This window comes from Triticum dicoccoides, chromosome 4B (assembly GCF_002162155.2).
Source record: "Triticum dicoccoides isolate Atlit2015 ecotype Zavitan chromosome 4B, WEW_v2.0, whole genome shotgun sequence".
Classification (NCBI taxonomy): domain Eukaryota; kingdom Viridiplantae; phylum Streptophyta; class Magnoliopsida; order Poales; family Poaceae; genus Triticum; species Triticum dicoccoides.
This window is the reverse complement of record NC_041387.1, coordinates 144,347,485-144,372,749: the sequence shown is the minus strand read 5'-3', so window position 1 is coordinate 144,372,749 and position 25,265 is coordinate 144,347,485. Positions and strand designations below refer to the sequence as shown.

Below are 25,265 nucleotides of genomic sequence, written 5' to 3'. Positions count from 1 at the left end.
TATGGACCCCGAGACCCCCACACATTTGGATCACCTGGGTTCTCTCGTCATTGGGGCTGGCCTTTTTCACCGTCTGAGAACGACAAGTGAATATATGTTTGAAGAGGCCCCAGTGCGGCCGGCAACCCAAGAAATTCTCACACGGAGATACAAAGGCGGAGAGATAGGCGATGGAATTCGGAGTGAAATGGTGAAGCTGTGCTCCGAAGAAATTCAGAAATCCTCGGAAGAAAAGATGCAGCGGCAAAGAAAACCCTCGATCTACACGAGTCGCCAAGAGGACGCACTCACCCTCCTGAGGTTGCGGTTGACACTCCGTCCCCGGGAGCCTCACTGCTCCGTGCTCGATCAGCCCCTCATTGGCTAGGTCATCGAGGTCCTTCTGGGTGATGGTCGAGTGGATCCAATCTCCTTGGATCCAACCCTGCGGCAGGCGAGACCGCGACGAGGAGCCACCCCGACTAGGCGCTCTCCCCTTCACTTGCGTTGTCGCCTTCTTCGCCCGCTCCAAAGCTGTTGTCTTCTCCTTCACCATTGCCGCCGACGAAGCCCGAACGGAGTAGCGGCGCTGGGCAGTTAGCGAGCGCAACAGATGAATCTGGGGACGAGGGAGGAGAGAATGATGAAGCACTGTTCGGAAAACCTCCGCCCGGTTCCTTATATGGGGTCACTTCCGAGTGACTGACGGGTAGGCCCAGGCAATCCTGTCAAATCCCGAAACAGTCGCGCACGCGATACGTGGCGAAAAAGGTGGCGCGGAGATCGAGGCGTCCCTGCCTTATCCCGTCCGATTACCGCGGCGTTCTCCGCTTCGCGCGCTTCCCAAAATCCGGATCCCACTAAATCTGCTAACCAACAGGGCAACTTGTCAGACAGAAGATCTCCTGCGATCCGTCGCTCGGAAATCTCCAAGTTCATAAAGTTCACTCAACAGATATAAAGAATGGATCAAGGCGACTGAAGAAAGTTGACACCCTCACTTAGAAGTCATTGATCCTGAGCAAAAACGCCTTTACAGTACCAGAAGGCAGGTCGGAAAGACTGCCAACTCCGTCCTCACTCAAACCTCGATCCATTCGGGGGCTACTGATGAAGTCATGTACCTAGGGTAGGGTTACGGACATGTCCAAAGTACCCTCCCCAAGGACATCTCTTAGAAGAAACCGTCTTTCAGTCGACCAAGAGGGATTCCACTCGACCGGCTAGAAGACACTCGACGAACCTGAAGACACTCGACCATGAAGACTCACTCGACCACCAGGAGTTCAAGATCTACTCTGTATCCAAACGTTCTGTAATTAGGTAGTCTTAATGGTCATGATGACACTTTATGTAGGGCGTTACTAGTAATGCCAGGCCTTAATGTACTTTAACCCTCTGCTGCGTGGGCTAGCTGGGGTCCTGGCGTCCTCTATATAAGCCGCCCCCTTCCACTGGTAGAAGGGTTCGCACCCCTGTAACCCATATACACATAAACCAGTCGACCGCCTCCGGGCTCCGAGACGTAGGGCTATTACTTCCTCCGAGGAGGGCCTGAACTCGTAAAACACTCGTGTGTACAACTACTCCATAGATAGGATCTTGCCTCTCCATACCTACCCCCCATTCTACTGTCAGACTTAGAACCACGACAGTTCCACCGTGGGCGGCAAGGGCGAAGGTTAAGGAGAAGAGAAGCAGTGGCGAGGGCGTCCGACCAGAAACGAGGCGGCACATTAGCATGGAAAAGGAGCGTGCGAATGCAATCGTTCAGAGTGCGAAGGACGCGTTCGGCTCGACCGTTCTGCTGGGAAGTATACGAGCATGTGAGACGAAAAACTGTGTCGTGGTGCGATAGAAAAGTGCGGAAAGCAAGGTTGTCGAACTCTTTTCCATTGTCAGTCTGAAGAGCAAGGATGGGACGCCCAAACTGTGTGCTGACATAGGAGTAAAATGCTGTCAAAGTGGAGAGTGCATCCGACTTTATGTGCAAAGGAAAAGTCCACACATAATGAGAATAATCATCAAGGATAACCAGATAATATAAATAGCCTAGATTACTAGGAACCGGAGAGGTCCACACATCGCTATGAATCAACTGAAAAGGAAAAGAAGCTATGGTGGTGGAGTTATTAAACGGGAGGTGAACATGTTTTCCGACACGACAGGCATGATAGGTGTGATCCTCTATCTTATGACAACTGAAACTGAAACTCCTAAGAATATGATGAAGTGTGACGGGGTTGGGATGACCCAAACGAGCGTGCCAGAGATCAACGCCAAGTGGACGTCGAATGCACCGGATAGAGCTCATCGAGGCTGTCACATCGGTGAAGTACCATCCTGGTTCCAGCGTCCTTGACACAGAACCCAAGCTCGTCAAATTTAACAGTAACAGGATTTTCACGAGTTAAACAACGAACGGAAACAAGGTTCTTTATAAGATGAGGTGACACAAGTGTAGACAAACTAATAGGCATGGAATTAGAAGGAAAAGAAGTGTGCCCGACATGTGTGATAGGGAGTGTGGAACCGTCGCCAACAATGATGCGGCGGTCGGTGGTGACGAGAGTGAAGGAGGCAAGATTACCAGGATGAGCAAACATGTGAACCGTAGCTCCGGTGTCCATGTACCAATCATCACCTCCGGTGTAGTTGTTCAGCATAGGAGCGGCATGCAGTGTGGGAAGGAGCACCGGGTCCCAGGGCGCCGGTGGCAGGGCCGGCGAGGGGGACGGAGATGCCATGGGGAGGTCATAGCCACCGCTCAGCAGTGGCGGTGGGTACTCTCCAGACGGTATGGGAAGCAGCCCTGGCTGCGACTGTGGTGCCAGGTAGGCCGGATGGCCTGCCGGAAAAACCCGTTAGCCTGCTGACAACCCCCACCAGTACGGGGCAGCCCCGTACACGGGCGCGTCGAACGCCCCTCGCAACAGCAAGGGGTCGACGACGGAGTCGGCACCGGCGGCGGGGCGACGACGGACTGGCTAGAGAGCGCCGGCGGTGAGGCGGCGATGTACGCCAGCGGGGGCGGCGATGTCGAGTCGTACGGTAAGTCGGGACGGGCTGGCGGGGTCGCGCCGTAGGGCGCCGGCGACGGGACGACAGAGGCAGCGGCGGATGGGCCGATGGACGCCATCGCTGGGCCGACGACGGCGGCTGGGCAGCGGCGGTCGGCGGCGTAGAGGAGGTGCGTGACGGCGGCGGCGCAGAGGAGGTGCGCGGCGGCGGCGGCGACGGAAATGAAAAACCTAAAAACTGATAAGTGGCGGTGTCGGGCGATCGAGCGAGGTACAACAGCGGCTTGGCGGGTCAGATAACACAGTGCGGTCTGGCAGGTATGCAGCAGCAGGTCGGGGTAACGCGGCAAAGCAGCAAAGCGAGTGTGGCTAGCAAGTTGGCGCGGGTAGTGGCTAGCGACGCGGTCAAAGCGGGAGCGCTGGTGGGATTGGCTGGCGAGGCGAGCGAGTACTGGCGAGAACGAGGCCTGGGGTGATGCGATGCGCGGCGTGGGAGGCTGGCAGGATCGGGCGGGAACGATCTGAAGCGCTGGCGGGATTGAGCGGGCGTCGCGCGCGCAGGTAGAAGAGAGGTGCGGCGGCCGGCGCGGGAGGCGCGCGGGCGGCAGCGGCGGCGGAAAACTAGGGTTTAGAACCCAGAAACTGATACCATGTAGAGTATGTGAATTGCAGGATGTATTGCTCCTGTGCATAGGCACGTATATGATGTACGAAGATGGGCCACGGACCTCAACTATACAAGGAACTAGGAGACGGGCCCAATACACAATATACAAATAACACATATACTCAACAATTTAAACCTATCTTGTAAGAGGCTGTGAATCTTCATAGCAAAATATAGATGGAAATATTCATATGCATATCTCCTTGACTATTCAATAAAAAGGTACTATTTTAATTATATTTAAAATATCCCTTATGGGCGACGCAGTGACAAGCAGGTTTACAACTAACGTGCACTATTTAGAGGCATACAAAGGGTATGTGAAATTTCATCAATTCAATTTGAATTATATACAAATATATCAATGGACATGTATGTCTATGGGTTGTACATCATATTGGGTGCATCCTTAGCAAACACAACTTAATTTTCCTACCTAGCCAGTTGTGACATCGTTGTGACATATGGGCCATCTTTGTCAGTTTGAGATTAATAATACTAGTAAAGTGCCCGTGCGTTGCCACGGGCTCTTGAAATAGTTTATCAGAGTTACATGTTAAATTCCACACATACAAACAATATAACACAAACATAATTATTTAATAACTAAAGTCCATTGTTGCAATGTAATTTGATAACACAAAGAAAAATTAATGACATGTCCATGTAACAAACTGAGCGATGTTCCAACTGAACATCTATTATAAAACTATTAATATCTAGATGATGTGCTTAAGAAATTTTTTCACGATATCAGGAAAGTTTCCTCTAGCTTCATTCCCACGATGTTTTAGCAAGTATAATAAAAAATGCTTCCTCAATTCATACCCATCCTGCACAAACAATACATGTGGTTAGTATGAAAATTTCACGCCGAAGGTCTTAAAACATGTAACGCACAAAACTCACAGCGCAAACCGGCTTGACCAATTCTTTACCGCTCCCTCACAGCGCAAACCAGCTTGACCAATTCTTTACCGTTCCACCAGAGCATAAAATGAAAAACAAAATAGCCAGACACATTCCTGCAAAACTTTAAATTAATAATATAAAGAATATAGTGATTACAAAAGTAAATATTTTTGTTATGAATTCATTACCCGTCTATACTCGTTGGAACACCGAACGGAAAAAAATGTTGTCATTTAGATATATCAGAATTCTAACCAGGCAGCTTTATTTCGAGTGCTTCTTTGAAATCCCTTACAAAACTTTTTAATTTCAGTGCATGCCTCAATTTTTTATCCTCTGATAATTGTGATGTTTGAATACGATCCATAATATATAGACGACGTGCCTCTTTGTCGGTGACGTACAAGATTTATCGGCCGATGAATGCATAGGGAAGATAAATCTACAAGTGGAGCTATTAGAAACAACAATAAACCATAATAGCAATGGACAAAATACTTTACTTACCTTGTTGCATGATGAGATGTCGTTCTCCATCCCAAGCTAGCTATCGAATAATATTGCCAACGTCTGAATAGTTTCCTTCTCACAAAACTTCTGACCTCGTGTTGACTCTAGCATCATGGACTAAGTAAAAAAAGAAATATTGTTTCAACATGTTGATACTAATGGCACATAGAATGAAGAGTTACGATAACTTACACAAAATGGTAGATCCATGTAGTGTATAGGAGGGTCTGTGAACAATACTCCCTCGTCACATGCCAGCATATGCACGGCGGTGTTGAAGCAATCATTGTCCATAGGCTGCTCCATGTTAAGTATGCACTGAAGTTTCTTAAGACTTAAGCCCATTGGATTAGGTGTCGAGCTCCGGACCCATACCTTCCTGTAATTTGGATGGTAAGAAGAACAATAATATACATCCGCGCATTAAATATTGATACATGATACTTACTCCTAACACCAGGCATCATCGATCGACATGATGTAGTTGCAGAGGCCGGCAAATATTTCACGTTGGTCCGTGGGTATGATAGTGATTGGGGCAGAATGTTTGTTTTTGACTATGTCAGATGGATTATCCAGGATCTCGAGATCAGAATTAGCTAAAGTTTCTTCATTGACAGGTTGATGGTATATGGGACCTCCTTTTAGCTTACTAAGCTCTGAATCGAGCAAAATGACAGCTAATTTTAGTCAAAAATGTTTCATATCCTCCTACAAAATCATAGAATGCCCGTGCGTTGCTACGGGCCTTTCGTTGTATAAAACTCGGTGAATTTTTTGTCTCTTATAACAACATCGTCTCGACACCTTCATGGATGGATTTTTTTTAAAGTCGATATAATCCATTTCCATCTCTCCCATAATTTACAAAAATAAAGATATATAGAAACACACCTTTTGTATTATGATGTGCAACAAATATATAAAGAATAACCATTTGCATGCATCTCTTCGGATTGTGTAAAACTCGATGATTTTTCAGTCCGAACCCTCATAAAGCTTTGTTAATCGACATTTATCAAAGCATCCCTGGAAACCATCAGTTTTTATCTCTCATATACAAAATTGAACATATAAAAAATATTTTAAAAAGTAAAAAATAAGCTTATATACAACATATGTTCATTGGTCAGATGCTAAATGCGAGTAGGCTACGTTTCTAGTCGGAGTGAGTGGCATCATACTTTTTAGCAGAGTGGGTCAGATTCTAATTTTAATAAACTGTAAGTTCACCTATAAATCACTTGTTGGTATTTTTTTCATAAATGTCTTTGTTAAGGTATCTGATATTTTTCACTACATAAAAGTATGTGGCATTTCTCTCATAGCAAACAACCGCTTTCCCTAAAAAGAAGCAAACGGCCGCACCTTCTTATCTTTTTAATAAAAAAAGCAATTCACTCTCTCGTTCTCTCACTGCATGGCACAACGCTCATACCCACATCTCATTCCCCTGCCCTGCTCTCCTCGCTGACACCATTGCCATCTCTCACAGCCACGGCGTTCAACCCACATCTTTCTCTCAGCGTAGTCTCCCCTTCCTTCCATGGCGTCGCCCTCCCCCTCCTCTCCCCTCTATGGTGTCCCAGGCCAATTCCCAGTGCCAAAGAATGCACACCATCATAGTCATCCATGATATATGAAATGGTATATATCATACGACAACGGGCATGTACTCTAGTGGTTCAACATTAATTTGTCCAACATATACTTTACAATAAATATTCACGCATTGCCACACAATAACAATAATGATAAAAAGTTGTTCTAATTTAGAAAATAATATGTCAAACATGATGGCTTATACTTTCCATTTATATAACAAAAACTGATTTTCCAACTCTTTTTCTCTATCAATAATTGTCGTGTCTCCTTAACCTCACTCTATTTATTTTTAGAAGACAAAAAAATCCTACCCCTCATTTCCATTCGCCGGGTCTCATTAACCTCGCTCAATTTATTTTTAGAAGACAAAAAAATAAAATAAAGAAAACCTACCCCTACTTTCCATTCTCTTTCATTCTCGACACTGTGTCTGGGCTTTCTTTTCAATATATATACTTCCCTTCCTGATTGTTTGTCCTAACTGCTGGAACCTGAAGCATTTTGCTTTTTAGAATAGAAACTGAGCGAAATCACACAAGATAAGACATATTTCAGGACCAAAGAAGCACACTTAAAAAATTGTTGCTACTTTGTGAAATTCCGACTTCCTAGCTATCTTACCTTTGCTAGAGAATTATTTCAAGCTCTAATCCTCAAATAATGGGAAGGATAAACTACCATGCCAAGCAACTTATTTATGTTGTCATTGGATCAACTTCTTTAGGTTGATATGGGAGAAACAAAGGGCTAGAAGAAAAAAGTTAGAAGATAAACCAAAATTATGCAAAATGGCGAAACATAATAAGAAAGACTCGCTCGTTATTTTAACTTTGTATATGTTTCAATACATAATCTAATGTGACTTTCATGCATTTCAATATCTACAAGAGGGTTAACGCAAGAACCATACAGTACCATCTTGGATCTTCCTGCCATCATATCAATGTTTTAATACATCATTAGTGCAAGCCCATCCCAGCTGAAAACACAAACATGGAATTAGTTATACATCCAATATTTTGACAAAACGATGGATTCCTTCTGACGACGGCATGCTTACAAGCCCATACCAGATAAAAACACAAACAATATAAGCAAGCTGCAGCGTTAAAAGACATGCATGTCCATTGCTAAATTTGTGTTTTACTATATTTCTCCCATTCTAGCATCTATCTAGGATAATTATTCCAAAATCCAAACTACAAAGGACAAGGAGTTATAGCCTTTGCAATATAGGAACTTTAGCTGTGCAACTATAGTTGTGTCTCACCCCAAAAGGGGCCATCTTCACCAGAAAGAAAGCAATTAGTATCTCACTCTCCAGTTGACGAGTTAGTCTCTTTACTTAAAACTCTGATTCATTAAATGGTCAAAAGATGCACCCTTATATGTTGTTACTCTGCAACTAAGAAAGTCTCTCTATGTGTACTATTTTTCTTTTTGGTATCCAAACAAAGCATTGTCCCCTAGAAACACACCAACAAGCAACGAGGACGAGCAGGCGACACGGCCGACACCACCCAGTCTGACATGCCTCTTGAATTGTCTTGACATCATTTGCCTACATGCTCGTATACTTATCAATATTTGAATGAATCGACACTGACGGATGCACGATGCACGCGCGCACACACACATAATTTTTCCTAGATGTTAACCTTGCTGCCAAGTTATGTTTGTTTGATACGCAAGTCCGAACTTGAGAAGTAAATAGCAACTTTACCTCGCTGCAGCATCGAATCAATCTGAGATCATCAACATCCACCCTGAAATCGTCGCTCTACAGTAACATACAAGCACATCCGAATTCCCGGCACGGATCTTGTCTCCTGTGAAGGTAGAGCTTTCTCCTCACGTCTTCCCTTCACTTCATTCCTCAGATTGTAGGGATTCACAGAAAATGAGCCTAGTAGAATGTGTACAATCACAGAAAACGAGCCTAGTAGAATGTGTACAAAGCAATTTCCAATCACCTTAGCAGTGGTTTCCAAAAAAAAATCACCTTAGCAGTGGCAATTGTTCAAAAATTCAAAGGGTATCACTGAGACTGACACACCTTTTTCTTTGAGTAACACACATGCCTCAAAAAACTTACTGGATAACACTAAATATATTACTGGAAGATAGCTAACATGCCTCAAAAACATGAAAATAGGGATTAGAAAACAAACATGTAGAAGAGATCATAAGTATATATTATTAGTTTTAAAAGCAAGATCATTGTATACACGGTAAAATATGTTGCCTCGGCCTTTGTTTCCAGGGAGCAAACAACTATGGGAAGAATCACAATATAGGGAAGTAGTTTGTTTTTTTATGGGATTGTTTCGGTGCACAAAGGAACATATATTCAATATGTCTTCTGATGATTGAAATAGACATTACCTAAAAGCTATAGATACCTTTTTCCAGTATGCAGTATAAGTGATGGGTTCACTGAAAAAGTACCCCCATGCACACCATGGAAATTTTGTGACTATACAATAGCAGGCAAAAAGGTATGCTCTATCAACTCATCATCACTATCAACAGAACTTAGAGCAAATCCCCTACAAAGAATAACAGAGAAAAACCCAATTGTCAAAGGGCACAAGATGACAAGAAACCACGAAAGAATCAATGAAAGTAGAAAGAATAACTATATCAGGGTGAAATGATGATCGAATGGACACAAAAATAGAGGCATGTACATACAAGTTATTAGATATAACCCATCTGCGTACAAATGCTTTCCTGGAGGTGGCAGGAGTGGCGGTTCTGCAGAAAGCAACAGAGTCCCTGTACGGCGACCTTTGACGATGGATTCTCCTCATGGATGGTAGCGACAAGCGAGAGACGCCACGCAGAGGAGCGACGATGGTGTTCGGGGAAGGGGAGGGGGTGGAACGACGACCGGTTCCTTGACAGACAAGGGGACTCCATGGACGCCGCGTTGTGCAGGAGCATCCGCGTCTCCAGATCCGCCGCCGACGACCTGTAATCCACAGCCACCCACCCATCCATGGAGCGATCACTTGATAGCCTAGAAAAACCTGCGCTGCTGAGGATCCCAGCAGCTCAGACAGTGGGATAGGAGAACAAAGTGGCAAGGGTGCCCGACAGAAATCCAATCTCGCGGCGGAGACGGCGGCACGGGGGGCCCGGGCAATTTCATTACTGCTAATAGACATGCCAATAGGATGGTGAAAACGAAGCAGTTTCCTTAAAAAGGATACACAAAATGTAATTGGCAAGAGCAAAGTTCAGGGCAGAAGAATCAGCAATGAAATTCTGTTTGGGTTTTGTGAAATATAGCAAACTTCTGTCTCTATCCCACCAAAGTTTTCTCTTAATTAGCTGTCCTCGTCTAGAACCCGAGGCAGAAATAATATTGAAGGTCTATTGTTATAAAACAACATATCGGTTGACATAATTGATATTTACTTCAAGACAACCATGTAGTAATTCTGCAGAAAAAAGTAGAAAACTGTACTTGTAAAAGATATGAAGTGAAACCAGTATGCGACATCATTGAGTAATACATAGCATTTGCATTGCATCCATTTTTAGAACGCCATGAGTATAACAAAAGGATAAAATGCATCTGAAGTTCGAACTCTAGAGTATGATATATTCTGGTTGGAGCTGAGTACCTTTGTATTGCAAAGGGTGCACAAGAGTGCCTCCTCGCCATAAATTCTTGTTGGTAAGCTTCATCTTCCTTGGGTAGAGATAATTATATAGCAAACATTAGTTATAAACTTATTTTGTTTTTACCATAAGATTTAGAAGAAGAAAAACTCTAAGAATATATAACTCCAACAATGCATTTAAATACTCTGTAGCAGCTTGTGCCTAGGATAGAAGAGACCCCAAATGCATATGTTGTTCATTAGCACAAAAAAGTCTTATAGGCCATATACCAGATGAGAAGATGGTTAGTTCCTGCCCTAATTGATCTCCAAGGAGCCTCACAACAGAGATGACGGTGTTGTAGAGACGTGGGCGCCCTATCATGGGTGGCAACACATGATCCTGGCTGGCAAGCGGCAACACATGATACTCAGCGGCACCGCCACAAGAATCACTCTTCCTCGACGGCGGCTAGCCGGCTACGTACTGAGCAGCAGGGAGCAGCTGCAAAGGCGGCGGCGCCCAGGTCCATGCCAATTCTGAACCTGGTGGCGTGCAAGTAGAGCCGGGCAGCAGCGAGCACCTCCACAGCGCCTTCTGCCGACCACCAGTGCCCGCCCTCGGCACCCATGGCTCTGTTGTCGTGCAGCTGCACGAGTATGACGCAGGAGCACAGTAAGCAGCAGCAACACGAGCACACAGGAGGGCGACCACGAACAATAGCAGTAGTATGGGCCGGCCAGAAGTAGCAGCAGCAGCAGCATGCACCGGCAAGAAGCAACAGCAGGGGCATTACAGAGCGACCATTCTGACACTCATAATTCTCCTAAGGAGTGACTATCATAATCTAAGTCAATGGTCTTGGAAGAATATCCCAATCAAGTAGAGGTTGTTGGTTATACAAGCACCTTATTGGCCTACTTTCCAACTCATAAAAGTATTTTAGATTGATCATAGTACACATACACAAACTGTTGGACTAAATTAACGAATCAGCGAGGATCTAGGAAACATGAAGAGGACTATATGTCTATACCTGAGGTATCTTGTGATAGAAAACCTCATATTTGTTAGAGCTCATGGCCATTTGCTCCATTTTAAGTTTCAGATCACCATCTGACTGCCAAATTGTAGATGGCAGGGCTGCATACAATTTGAATTCATCAACAATTTGCAACTTGAAAGATGACATCTGAAAACATTAGTGGCGATGATTTTAACAATAAGGGAGAAAAGTGTATGATCAAATTGAGGTTGAAGATACCTATTTCGGAAGCACATGATGAAGCTGGAAAGAAAACAAATAGGTGTCAAACTAAATACCGAAGATGCACTTTTTTTCATTTTTCTGACCAAAATGTGAGATAACATGATAGAATTCTAATGAAGGAGCATCATTTTAATAGCTCGAGGTGAAAGTACAATTGTTTTCAGTCAATTGCATAATGAAGCCAACTATTTTCAATATCGATCTCCTTAAATCTACTTACGCTCAGTGCGGTAGGTCTCAATCCAAGATAATCGAATTCTGAAAGAATTCAGAATCCAAATTTGTGACGGATAATAATGATAATACAATCAATGGCATTCCTTGAACACCGACGGTGATGCTCCTTGACATAAACATGGGCAGGAATAACTGTACACACATGTTGATGATTTAAGGAGTTAGTCAGAAGAGAAGAGGGAAGTAAACGAGGATATGTCAAATCTGCCTAGGAAGTAAAGTACTATTACCTTTTTTTTTCTCAGATCCCTTGCTTCATTCACATAATCATAAGCTCTGTAATTGAACAGATTACAGAATAGTCTGCCATACAAGCATTACAACAACGTTAGGGACATTTTTCTACATTTTAAGTACAAGATTTCCTACAGAAGATGTGTGCTGAAGATTGAAACCCGTAAGAACAAAAGACAAGACAAGCAAATAAGGGTTGGAAACGAAAACTCTAAGAACCAGAATTCAAGATGTGATAATCCTATGAGTAAGAAACCTCAAATGTTGAGTTGCGCATCTTATCATGGCACATTGGAATCACTTGATGAACATAATTTAAAAGCAATTTTTTAGTCTGCAAACAATCAGAATCAGGTCAATGGAACAATGGCATCTGAGAATTTGCAGAAAGAAACACATGTGATATCTGCATGAGCCAAAGCGTGCATGAGCCTTGCAGTACGAATCAGTTCAACATCTTTAGGTGCCCTTTTGTGTAGAAAATCTCTCACACCCCCCAACAAGATAAGCTTCAAACCTGTAAAATAAATTTGTCCTCTGTTGATAAGAAGCCATTGCATGACAGAGATATGGTGTGAAACAAATCCCTTGACTCTGAAACACAGATAAAGAGACTGCTATTCCCAATGTGGCAGACGAAGGAGCATGATATGGTGCCATAAGTAAGAGCGAGGCAGTGAGCACAGACCTGGACGGAGACGCTCTTCTTGCCGTAGACGGACTCCCCGGCGACCATGTTCTTCGTGCAGAGCGGGTCCTCCTTGGCCTTGGTGATGAAGACACCGTCGTGCTTGTGCGGCACCACGACCACCTTTCTCCCGCCCTTCATGCCGGGCCCTCCCCTTCCCCCGCCGCCACGACCATGGCCCCTGGGCATCCTGCCTCCCCGGCCACCCCTGCCGCTGCGGCCGCCGCCATCGCTTCTCCCGCCGAAGCCCCTGCCCCCGCGGTCACCGCCGTCGCTCCTGCCGCCGAAACCCCTCCCGCTGCATCCTGTGTGAAGCGTAACAGCGCCCGCGGGTGAGATCGGGGATGTGAGGAAGAAGAATAAGGTAGCGCGTAAGGAGACGGGTGAGTACCTCCTCATGCCGGTGGCCTCATGGTGTCGGAATTTGTCGCTGTCGCCGCCAGAGATGTGAGGAAGGAGGCGGGGATCCGGGAGGCCTTGGTTGCCGCCACCTCGAAGCGACGCTTCCTTGACGAGGACACGGCCGTCAGCCGTGACGTACGGTGCGCGTCGCCGATCTGGGAACGCCGCCGTCGTGGGCTTCGATCTGGAAGCGCAAGCGCCGAGGCGGAGAGGCGATCCCGGCACGTTAGCGGCGGCGAAGGGATGGAGCGGCGGCGGCGAAGGGATGGAGGCGGCCGCGAACGAGGGCAGTGAGTCGGGCGTAGTCGGGCGTGCGAGTGGGGGCAGGAGAGTCGTGCGTGCGTGCGGGGTTTTTTTCGCTGGTTTTTTTTAGGTTTTTTTATCGCTGGTTAATCGTCATAGATTTTTTCTTCGTCGCTTGTCTCGGGCGCGATCGGTGGTTACGACCTGAAGAGCGTGGGGGCTGGTGGAGGAGTCGGTACGTGGTTTTTTCGGTTAGTGGCGGGTCAGCGTGAGGTGGGAGGAGGTATCAAAATAGGTACCAAAAATAACCGGGTGAGGTGGAACGAAAATAAAACGCGAAATGCAACCTACCAACTGAGACATTAGGAGTAGAGATGCCGTGAAACACAACATCTTATTTGAGGTAAAATTTACTCATAGAAGTGTTTTTATAAAAAGAATTTGTCCAAAATTCCGACGGTTCAAAGAGAAAGCTTGCCCTGCCCTTTTCGATCGACATATAGATATGGTATAATATTAGTGAACTGTACAAAATAACCCTTGAACAATTATAGTATGGGCCGACTATGGCCACGACGATGAAGCTGCCAATCCCGGCTCACCCCATCCATCTTCTTCGACGCCACGAACCATCCCTGCACGGCAATCCTATGTCGCCGCATCCTCAGCGCCGTCTCTGACCAAGAAATCTGATGGTGGAGAATATACTGTGATTTTATGAAATTTATCCAGTCCACGGGAGCGACAGTAGACCCGTTAATACCGTTATAGCACGATCATGATAACCAGTTCTCGAATCCAGTTGTTGGCAAAGGACTCGACAAAAGTTTAGCAATCACTCTCACTGCCGGTGGGCTTCAGCTCAGGGGTCCCACACCTCAGCGACCTACAAACATAGGGCTTTACAAAAAGACCCCACCTCGCAAATCATCTCTCTCAGGACAGGAGCATCCAAACGTTGGGAACAAAGGCGTTCTCCGCCGGCCGCTCGAGCTGGCACGCCCGGCCCCACAGGTCAGTCAGCAGCACTGCCATCTTACAGAAAAGACCCCTCTGATCTCCCGTGTACAAACGAAGACCTCACAGCTGGACCCCAGTCTCCAGCGAGCAGAAGCAGCAGAAGGCCAGCTGTCCGGGGGCAGACCGGTAACTCCGCAGGGGCGGACGTGCCAACTGTGAGCTCGCGTATTTTATTGCGGGAAAAACCAGGGGGGGATTTATTTCCATCCGAGCCCCTGAAAAAATGCGTCCCCATTAAAACCTCTCTCCTTCCTTCCTGTCTCTCTCTCTCTCCCTAAAATCTCTCTCCCTCACCTCACTCTCTCTCCACCCGACCCCCGCTGCCGAATCCCCAAACCCCGCCGTCGCAATCATCCGCACGCGCGCGCGGATTTCTGTGGACTCCGGCGTCCCCGGCCCGGATTGATCCCGCCGCTCCTCCTCCCCTCCTCCCGATTCTCGCCATCCAATCTTTTGCTCCCTTCCTTTCCCGGCCGCCTCCCTGGTTTCTTGCCGAAATTGCCTGCCACCTGTTTGGACTCTGGACGCGCGCATAACTTCCCTCGCCATTGTGGCTGCTCTGCTCAGCCCGGCTGCTTCTTTGGATCTGCTAGCTCGCCTGCCGCCGGCCTCCGGGCCGCGCATGCCCGTCCTCCCCCGCTCCAAATATCGTCCTTGTTTCGGAGGTCCTCGTATGCGGATGAGGAGGGGATCCTGACCTGACTCTTGCTGGGCTCCGGCGGTTCCCTTCTTGGATCCTTGCGGCGGAGGCGTGCCGGGATGGGTTTCTTGATCTGCGCCTGCCTCCTCCAGCTGCTCTTCTTGGGCTCTTCTCCGGCGGCGGCGCAGTCGCCGTCGCCGGCGAGGGCCCTGGACGCAATGCTGCAGGACTACGCGTACCGGGCCTTCGTCCGGCCGCACACCGGCATTGTCTACAACGGCACCGTGCCTGCGGACCTCGCCGGCGTCGCGGTGTCCGGGCTCCGCCTGCGCAGCGGCAGCCTACGGAGGAAAGGCTTCTCCGACTACTTCGAGTTCAGCTTCCCCCCTGGCGTCATTGTGCAGCCGTACGTCGAGAGGGTGGTGCTCGTGTACCACAACCTGGGCGAGCTCTCGGAGAAGTACTACCCGCTCCCCGGCTACACCTACCTCTCGCCCATTCTCGGGCTGCTGGTCTACGACGCTGCCAACTTGTCAGCGGTGGGGTTGTCTGAGCTGAGCATCGTCGCGTCAGGGAGCCCGATTTCTGTGAGTTTCAGCAATGTGAGGGCGGTGCCCTCAGGCAGTCCAGCGCCGCAGTGTGTGTGGTTTGATTTGGATGGCGTGCCACAGTTCCGGGGCTTGGAGGCAAACAACGTGTGTGCAACGTATCGCCGAGGGCACTTCTCCATAGTGGTGAACTCCAGTGATGTTGCTCCTGCTCCAGGGCCTTCAGGCGCAATTGCCCCACTGATACCGACTGATGGTGGTCGTAATAAGGGTAGTTCGGACGCATGGAAGATTGCTGTCGGTGTTGTTGGGGGCGTCATTGCATTGGGGCTGTTGGCTTTGCTTCTGGTGTGTTTTGTCAGATATAAAAGGGAAAAGAAGATGGAGGTGATGGAACGAAATGCAGAGGTCGGGGAGACTTTGCGCATGGCGCAGGTTGGGCGGTCGCAAGCGCCTGTAGCGTTGGGAACGCGAACAAAACCTGTGATTGAGAGTGAGTATGTTGCATAGTTGATTTTTGGTGTTCTGCAGAATTCAAGCAACAGCAACAATGCTCTATGATGATGCCCTGAGATGTGGAATTGTCCACCGGTCAGTTGAGGCAGAAAGCATTCGATGTCAGTGAGGGTGCTGTGAATTGCTAGGTTTAGCGTTCAGCTGCTGCTCCTTGCGGGTAGCAAATTCTTTTGGCGGTTCTTATTAGGACTTGAATTGTTCTGCAATGGTTACTGTTGATGTTCATAGTCGCCATGTTCCTTGTTGGGTTCATCTGCAAGCAAGCAATGGAGAAGAGATATTTGTCATGCCTGATTTGGAATCCTTCGATTATTTTTTCATTGTTGTATTCAAAAGGAAAATGGGCCTGGCAATAAGGCTGAGGTAATATTCATTGCACATGCCATTGTGCTGTTCCAGTGAACTTCATACAGGTTCCAACTCAATTCCATTTTGGTGCCTTTTAGCTTCTCCTGTTTGGACACATGTTTAATACAATGTAAATGTTTACTCATTTAGTTTGGTTTGGTAACTAATCTGCTTATTTAGATTTCATTGTTGCTTGGTTTAGCATGCAGTCTGTATGCAGTGAGAACCTTCCTTTTTCTTCTCAGAAAGGTTCTCATTTCTGGCTGTACCTTCTTGATGATCGAACCTTGTGATTTAACAATTAACATGCAGTCTGTGTGCAGTCTGTGTGCAGTGAGAACTTTCCTCTGTCTTCTGAGAAATGTTCACATTTCTAGTTGTACCTGATTGATGATCGAACCTTGTGATCTAACATTTAGTCTGTGTGCAATGAAAATTTTCCTTTGTCTTCTTAGAGATATACGCATTTCTAGCTGTACTTTCTTGATGATCGAACCTTATGATTTGTTTCCAAAGTAATACTAAACTCTTGAACTTACAAGGGTGTCATTGTTATTGTTTGTCATTAACAATTTATGTTTCTTTCATGCTGAGTTGGGTAAGAATGGCTTGAATGCAGCTTTGTAAAATAGCAAAAGAATGTATAATTGGTGTGAGTGTGATCAAACATCAAACTGAAGATAGAACAGATGATTTGATAATTCTGTGCTAACAAAATGAGAGAAAAATATATTCGTTTGTATGATTTCGGGTCAGTCTGCTGTTTCAAAGTTAGTTAGGACTTTAGGGTATTATTTTTCCAGCATAGTGTTGTTCGCGAGGCATTGGACGATGGACGGCGAAAGCAAGGTGCATTTACATTAGAATAATTTAGTTTCAAGTTCGTTGCATAAGCTCCTGTCTTTAGTATTGTTCATCACCTTTACCTAGGCTGGTCATGGAACTGTCCTCTGTTTCTCGCACTTTAACAATTGACAAGGTAATTTAACAAAGGCACTTCCCGAAAGTTGAAACTCAGGTGGAGATACTTGTCACATAATCCCTTGGGTGGAGGTCATGAGCAATCTATAATTCGACAGCCTGCCTCTGGTCCAACCTTTTGGAGCATGCTGTGCTCTTTTAGGCAGCATTGTTCTTTGCTGTCAGTCATGGGTGCACGTTCATCTGATCGTTTCCATGCTGGATATGGTATAAGCTGCTCATTTCCATGTTGCATATCAAATAAGCACTAGGAGGCTTAGAATAGCTGTCACTTTGCTGCTCATGTTTTAGTGGTCAAATGTTTCTGTCACATGAAAAATTCAAACTAGATACCCACATTTTGTACTAGCTTTTTTTAAAAGAATACGGTGCTGAAGTTGAAAATTTTCCAGGCTAGATATAAACATATCCTTTCTGTAGTGGTGAGTGGTGCTGAAGTGTTCTGCCGAAGCAACCCGGAGTAGTATAATGATGGTGCTAAGCTGGTAGCACTTGCCTGCACTTAGAGGCAAATGTAATCAATTTTGTACTACAGGGTTAGCCCTGCACGCATGTGAGCGGCACCCTGATCCTTGCAGGTCCTGCCAACTTATGCCAGCCAGGTGAAACGAATGGAATAGAGCAAGAAACAAGCACAAGCCAGGCCACTCGCTCGCTCACGCAGATGATGGCAGAATTTTCTGGGGCTTTGTTGCCCTTGTTGCGAGGCCGTGCCTTTTTCTTTGGAATGGCTGTAGCTGTACAACCCAGAACCCAAAGCGACAGCATCCATGTCTGTGAGAGGGCCAGGGCCAGGGCCAGCTAAGAACCCGGAAATTTGGCCCGATTTTCCCAGGAAATTGCCTTGCTGTTTCCTATGTGGGATTTTGCCCCGGAAACTCGAATCATTCCCTGTGAGGTTCGTAAGTTTCAAATGGGGTCTCCAACAAGGATGTACGTACTGAAGAATGGGGCTGGTAGGGGGTCGGCCCCTGGTGTGGTGTGGTCGGCAGCTTTGGAAGCTGGTGGCGCAAACACTGGCATTGTGCACGGGAATCTTCGCTGTCACCTGCACCAGCCCACTGCATAGGACAGCTCACACATTTGTTTCATCGCCAGCCACAGGCAGTGTGTTTGTTCGGTTTTGTTTTGTTGGTTTGTTTACTGTATGTACTGGCTCCCCTTTGCTGTACTACTTTACTACTACTACGACCACTTACTGGAGTGGAGGGTTATTAAGCTAACTCACTCTTGGATTCTGCATTGTTAGACTCAATGGTAAGAGGAAAAATCACATTAGCAGTGCCGCCATTGCCTGTAGTAGGAGTAGCATCAGGACAGCAGATGGGACAGCTGATTATCATGCTATGGTACTTGTATCAAGAGAACTTTTTGGAATGTTTGTTTGGTTGGTTGTTGGCGGGCAGATTTTGTGCTTGTGGTTAACTGTGGGTTAATGATGTAGTAGTAGCACTGGTACCAGTACTCCAGCCAGCAATTAGCTAGCCAGGTGAGATGTCTGGGTTTGAAATTAGGGACTGTACACTATACTGTGTGCAGGTGAGTGTGGTCCATGTCCATCATCACTGCATTGACTAGCGGCGAGGACTGGGAGGATCTGGGGTGGTTGTTTTTAATTAATGAAGTGAAGCCCTATTATACTCCTGTATTTTGAAGCTCATCCTCCTTTGGGAACCACATGGTCCGATCACCTAAACAGCTTTAGTCAGTACTAGTAGTGCAACGGACCTAATAAAATCATTATATCATCATGCGTGTAACGTACAGTATAAAATACTAATGCACTTGTGAGCCTCGACTGAGTGGCAGGCTAATGACTATAGGTATCTTGATCACTCGGCAATCTATGTATGGATCATATAAGGGAAAATGGGACGGCGACAAGACGTGGCGTTGCCGGCAGGGGAACACTGTCTGCCATCCATCGTCGGGGCGGGCCAGCCATTTGCTGCGACGAGGGCGGTGGAGGCTAAATTTCGTGTTTTTGACCCTTTTGTCAAACAAAATCAAGATCTAACCTCAGTTTGAATTTTTTTTGACATCTGATCTTTTTGCTACCACCAAAGGACTCGGCGGGAGGTTCACGCAGGCTACCGCCAGGGCTTCCGGCGGTGGTATGGACGGCTCACTGCCGTTAGCTAACGGCCAGCGCAACACCCTACCGCCGCAGGTCTTGGCGGTAGGGTCCTGTGGGTTTAGGTTTTTACAAGTTTTATTGATTGTTTGTTTTGTCACAAGTTTCACATAGTTTCACAAATAGCAAAATATGAGCTCACATATTAATAAAGGTTCCACATAGCAAATATCAAACAGTTTACACATAGATTCATAAGTACGAAATAGCAAATAGCAAACTTGTCCACATAGTTTGACAACCCCTACTAAACCATAGATGCATATGCAATAGACATGTTTATAGTGCGGGTAAACCTCCCCTCCTCGTATGTTAGGGCTCGCCGTGGAGATAGATACGGCAGCGGATCCACCGGTTCAGGCGGAGGCGGAACGCTGGTCGGCATCCGACCGTTCAAGCACTCCCACCTTGCCTTGCCAGCTGGAGTTTTCGCCTCCGCCCTTCCCAGCTGATGATATCGAACGCTGATGCACTTGGGGGCGGCATCCTGACTCTCTCCTCCACATTGCTCTCGAAGTAGATCCTCCTACCCAAATTGCACAGCTCCCAGTTGGAGTGCTGCTTGGCAGCTTCAATGGTCCCTTCACAACGTTCACGGGAGATAGTTGGATCTCCCTCCATCTCTGCAGTCACTCTCTTCCACTCCTTCACACTCTGCGACCAACACTTCACATCGTTGGCGATCCGTTCTGCCCTCTCGTGCCACTGCACTGCCCTCGTCGCCTGTAGGAACTCTCTGAAAAAGCGGTCACCGGCTGCAGAAGCTCGGGGCAGGACTCGCACACGTACGGAAGTGGCAAGCCGTACGGGTCGTGTTGGAGATGAATGGGCGATGGTTGCGCCACTGTTGCAGACCTAAACATATGGATGAATAACAAAAGTTCATCATTAACTAAATAAAATACATATATCAAGATGGGTCAAATGCAATATCATATCATATCATATTTACTCCACTACTTGCATCATATAAATTTTGTTTACTCCAATATTCATCATATCATAAATTTTGTTAACAAGAAAATTGAGAAGTTGATGGTTCAACATTTGTTAAAAAAAATCTAAGCCTAAACCTAGGGTTCATCAACTAGGGAGGGTTCCTCCTTTGGTCAAAAAAGACTAAACCTAGGGTTCATCAACTAGGTTCATCACATTGCAATCATCTAGGTTCTAGGGTTCATCATATCAACTAGAGAGGGTTCCTCATATTAACTAGGGTTCATCATATCAACTAGGGATCCTCAAGATTTTGAACATGAACATGAACCTTTTTAGGCTATAAGAAAGCGGATTGATTTGACTCAAACTAATTGGGGGATGGGAGGAGCTTACCTTCCTCTTTCCAAACCCATCTCGATCCGCAAAATCCGTGAATCAACGAAGAAGATCAGAGGGGGGAAGTGGAGGAGATGAGAAAATGGGAGAGAGGAAGAAGAAGAAGGCTGGGTGGGTGGGGATAAGGGGTTGGGGTGGGGTGGACGGGGCGGTTGGGTTTATATATGCCCAAACCCTACCGCCATAGGGCACGACGGTAGGGCAGGAGCATATGTGTTAAGTTCCTATGACCAAAAAACGAACAATTCAGCGGTAGGGTTGCACAACCTACCGCCAATGCGCTCGGCGGTAGCACGCTACCGCCAAGAGCCCTGGTGATAGGGTGTGCAACCCTACTGCTGAGTTGTTCAATTTTTTGGTCACAGGAGGGGGCGTGGGGGGGGAGGCACCCTACTGCCGGGTATCATGGCGGTAGGCTGTACAGACCTACCGCCTTAGTGTCTCGCGGTAGGGTGACCCAGTGTGCACTTTTTGTACCTTCTAACTTCTTTTGTCTTTAATTTTTGGCAGACAACATTTAAACAGCATATGTATGATATATGAAGCACACAATGTATGATATATGAAGCACACACCACAAATCTATAAATAAGGTAGGTTGGATACATAGCAAATAGACATCCATAAAGGTTTTCACCAAGTTATACATAGCAAATTAACGAAACAGTTTCACGAGCAAATCCATATGGTTCATGAAGCAAATATGCAAGTTTTTAGTTCAACGACACAGCAACAACTTCAGTCCTTCCTTCCCCTCTTCGACGTCCGGTCCTCATTATCCTTCGATCGCTTCTCGACCGCCGTCTTCTTGCGGGCGGTAGGACGTGCTTTCTGAAACGGGGATGGACTCTTCCAATCCTTCTTCGGCACATTCCTCTTCTCACGCTGGGTTGGCTGAGTTGCTGGAGGTCCGTCGTCATCATCGTACTCCTCCTCCTCCTCATCGTCCTCTTCCTCTTCCTCACCCTGTTCTTCTTCTATGCCCTCTTCTTCATCTTCGTCTTCATCATCATTGTCCTCGCTCTCCTCCTCGTCATCTTGAACCTCCCTAGACGACGAGGCTGCATGGCTCGATGAAGCGAGGCTGCGCATCGGTGCAGGAGAAAAAACATCCTCGGTGTTTGTAGCGCACCCAAGCAGGCCCACAAGACGGCGTGCTTTGTTGACGTATTTCTGCAATGATAACGAAACAATGTGAACTTCTGCAATGTCCAATATCTGCAAATGAACTTAAGAAAATGAACTCCATATTACCTTCACCATTTCCCTCAACTTGTTCTCACTAGCTCGAGTCCCAGGGATAGCACTAAGCGCATCAGAGGCTTGAAAAATGCTTTTGTTCAGCTCTAAAGACTGCAAAGTAATAAAATGAGTCAATAGCACCAAAAGTTGATTTCATCCAACCATCGGTTCAAAAGAGGTAAAAATAACTTACCACTCTGTTCATGAGGGGTCTGTACTCCCTAACCCCGCCTTGAAGCTCTCTGATGCTTTCGTTGTAGGCTTCATTCTCGAAGCAGTCATCGAACATGTCTTCGGCATCTGCTGTCGTCCATTGGGGCCTCAGACATAGACGATGCTTGATGCCATCGTCATACCACAGCATGTGATCCTCGTAGTCGTCCCAGTCAATCACTCTCCTCTCCGTGTCTTTGCGTCCTTTCCACTCGTTCCATTCCTGCACGTATTTCGCATGTTCGGCTTCCCAATCCGTGATTGATTGATTCTTTTGCCTGCTCATCCTGCAATGCATAAGAAAGAATGTAAAACATCCTTCTTGTATGAATGTAAAACATCAAAACAAGAACTTAGAATCGATGAGGACGACTTGTGGTACTCACTGCTGTAGGTCGTAGCCACCGGTATCCTTACCGGCTGGTGGTGTGTGTTGCGCCTTACCAAATTGTGCGGCAACGCGCTGTGGCAAGTGGTACTCCACGACATAGACACAAATCATGGGCACGATGCACCGGAAGAGAAGCCGGTCCTGCTTGCACATGTTGTTCAGCTCAAACCCCCACTCTCGATCATCACTATACGGCCGCCAAGTAACCTATAACCAAACAATGGTAAGCTCAAGTGAAAGTGTTATCGAAACAATGGTAAGCTCAAGTGAAAATGTAGTTCTTATACCTGGAAAGGCGTGAGAGCATCAAGCTCGTTGCTGAAGACCTTGTACAAGGCCTTCGATTCGCCCGTGTAGACACGCACCACGTCCCAAGCGTATGCGACGGTCGGGTTCCGATCATCTTTGTCATCTCCGCCATAGTCCGTCCATGCGCGTGAGCGCAGCTTCTCCGGACGGCCCACCGGGATTCGCTCCCACATCCAAATGGAGAGGCCCCATACACATCCACACATATCGGACGTGACTTCCGCTCTCTGGTTCGCATCGTCAAGCTACAACCAAGTATAGATGATAAGATGTCAAAATCTAAAGCAGCACACGTCCATAATATTTGAAAGAAAGTGATATTCACTTACCGAACGGTATAGGTAGGCGAGTCCGGCGGCCCCCCAGCTGTACCCTACATCCCAGTCCTTTAGGAAGTCCAGATACATCCATAGGGCAGAGTTCCCGGAGCAGTCCAAAAACACTACCTCTGTGAGAATGTACCACAGGTAGGCCCTGGCATACTGCTCCACCACCTGGGGCTCGGCGTCTTCCGGGCACTTGCTCCGGTGCTCGAGGAGCCATGGCAGCAGTATGCCGGAAGTCCATTTGCTCTTAGCGGGAAGGGGGGGGGGGGCAGTCGGCGGCTTACGCTTGAACTGCAGGACGAAACCCAATAGTCGGGCTCTCCTGAAGAACGGTGCGTACCGCTCATCGTACTCCATCTTAACCATCGTCTTGTGAGCCCTCATCCGCAGTGGCGGCAGCATCTGTGAAAATCAATAACCAAAGCATAATTAGCATGGACATAATAGTTAGCAACTTGTTTTCATCAATTGGAAAGATTTGGTTTTAAATGGTAATTACCACCTCATTCTCAATGAAACGGGCACGGTGACACTTGTCGAACCTAGGGTCAAGCATTGTGTACTTCGTGCCGATGTCGTCCGCAAGAGGTGGCCTCCTAAATGAATTGCATAAGCATATCAAAAGATTTTTCAACATGAACTAAGGGTTCATATATCTCCAACAACACCCAACATGCATCATATCATATTGTTTTTTCAAAAACAAAAACCATGAACTAGGGTTCATCTTGAAGATTTTTTTAACACAAAAATTTATGAACTAGGTTCATCTTGAGGGTTCAACATTTGTTCTCCAACCATATCCACTACTTGCATCATTAGAATATCAACATGCAACATCATATCACAATAAATTCCTCCAACATGCATCATATCAAAAAAAAATCCTCCAAAAATAATATGAACTAGGGTTCATCTTCACATAACCATACCAACTAGTGACTAGAGTTCATATCTAACACAATATAACATCTATCATCTACCTAAATCAATCCTAGGGTTCAAAAAATTTAAATCTAGTTCAAGAAGGGGGGTGATTTGAATCAAATGATGCGACAAATCGGAAGCTATTTGACTAAAACTAATTAGAGGGATCGAAGGAGCTTAATTTTCTTTCTTTGGGGCCATCTTGATCCGCAAAAATGGTGAAGAAACGACGAAGATCTGAGGGGGGGAGTGGAGGAGAAGAGAGAGGGGCGAGAGGAAGAACTCCTCTGTTCTTGGGCGGGTGGTTGGGGAAGAAGGGGAGGGGTGGGGGCGCCCAACGGCTTATAACTGCACCCACCCTACCGCCAGGTTCATCGGCGGTAGGATCGGACAGGCTACCGCCAGGACAAGCGGCGGTAGGGTGGGACGGAGGGGGAACGAAGGCCGTTTACGTTGCTGACGTGGATAAGTTCCCTACCGCCGCAGTTTGTGGCGGTAGGCTGTGCCATCCTACCGCCGGGCCTCGTGGCGGTAGGAGAAAGGGTCAAATGTCGAAAAAAATCAAACTGGAGTCAGATCTCGATTTTGTTTGACAAAAGGGTCAAAACACGAAATTTTGCCGCGGTGGAGAATGCAAAACATTTTCTTTGCACTTTCGGCTGCCTTGTACTCCCTTCGTCCGGAAATACTTGTCGGAGGAATAGATGTATCTAGACGTATTTTACTTCTAGATACATTCATTTTTATGCATTTCTGCGACAAGTATCAGTCCCAAAATTCTTGTCTTAAGTTTGTCTAAATACGGATGTACGAATGTATCAAGTCACGTTTCAGTATTAGATATGCGTATCTAGACTAATTTAAGACAAGAATTTTGAGACGGAGGGAGTAATTTTTAAGCCGTGCTCAGTTGGAACAAGTACAATGAAAATTCGCTGTCACGATTGGCAGACCAC

General features: G+C 46.6%; 1 protein-coding gene and 2 long non-coding RNA genes across 12 annotated transcripts; 1 reads left to right on the top strand and 2 right to left on the bottom strand.

Moving 5' to 3' along the window:
• Positions 1 to 4,332: 4,332 nt before the first annotated feature.
• LOC119295513 lies at positions 4,333 to 5,101 on the bottom strand. The gene is made up of 3 exons (XR_005144055.1): positions 4,767 to 5,101; positions 4,576 to 4,691; positions 4,333 to 4,499 (listed from the first exon to the last, which is right to left on the bottom strand). It is a non-coding gene; the product is annotated as an uncharacterized LOC119295513 (long non-coding RNA).
• A 652-nt stretch (positions 5,102 to 5,753) lies between these two features.
• LOC119295512 lies at positions 5,754 to 13,446 on the bottom strand. Of its 10 annotated transcripts, none has more exons than XR_005144047.1 (11): positions 13,126 to 13,446; positions 12,735 to 13,039; positions 12,043 to 12,563; positions 11,796 to 11,944; positions 11,570 to 11,593; positions 11,342 to 11,448; positions 10,326 to 10,393; positions 9,388 to 9,667; positions 8,417 to 9,242; positions 7,609 to 7,672; positions 5,754 to 7,184 (listed from the first exon to the last, which is right to left on the bottom strand). It is a non-coding gene; the product is annotated as an uncharacterized LOC119295512 (long non-coding RNA). The 10 variants fall into 10 exon arrangements; XR_005144046.1 differs by lacking the exon at positions 5,754 to 7,184 and adding an exon at positions 10,596 to 10,954 and having other exon boundaries at positions 7,493 to 7,672; XR_005144051.1 differs by lacking the exon at positions 5,754 to 7,184 and adding an exon at positions 10,596 to 10,954 and having other exon boundaries at positions 7,493 to 7,672; positions 10,326 to 10,389.
• A 1,335-nt stretch (positions 13,447 to 14,781) lies between these two features.
• On the top strand, positions 14,782 to 16,630 carry LOC119295511. The gene has a single exon (XM_037573943.1). The coding sequence runs from the start codon at positions 15,159 to 15,161 to the stop codon at positions 16,095 to 16,097; it is 939 nt and encodes a 312-aa protein (XP_037429840.1). The 5' UTR covers positions 14,782 to 15,158; the 3' UTR covers positions 16,098 to 16,630.
• The last annotated feature ends 8,635 nt before the right edge of the window (positions 16,631 to 25,265 follow it).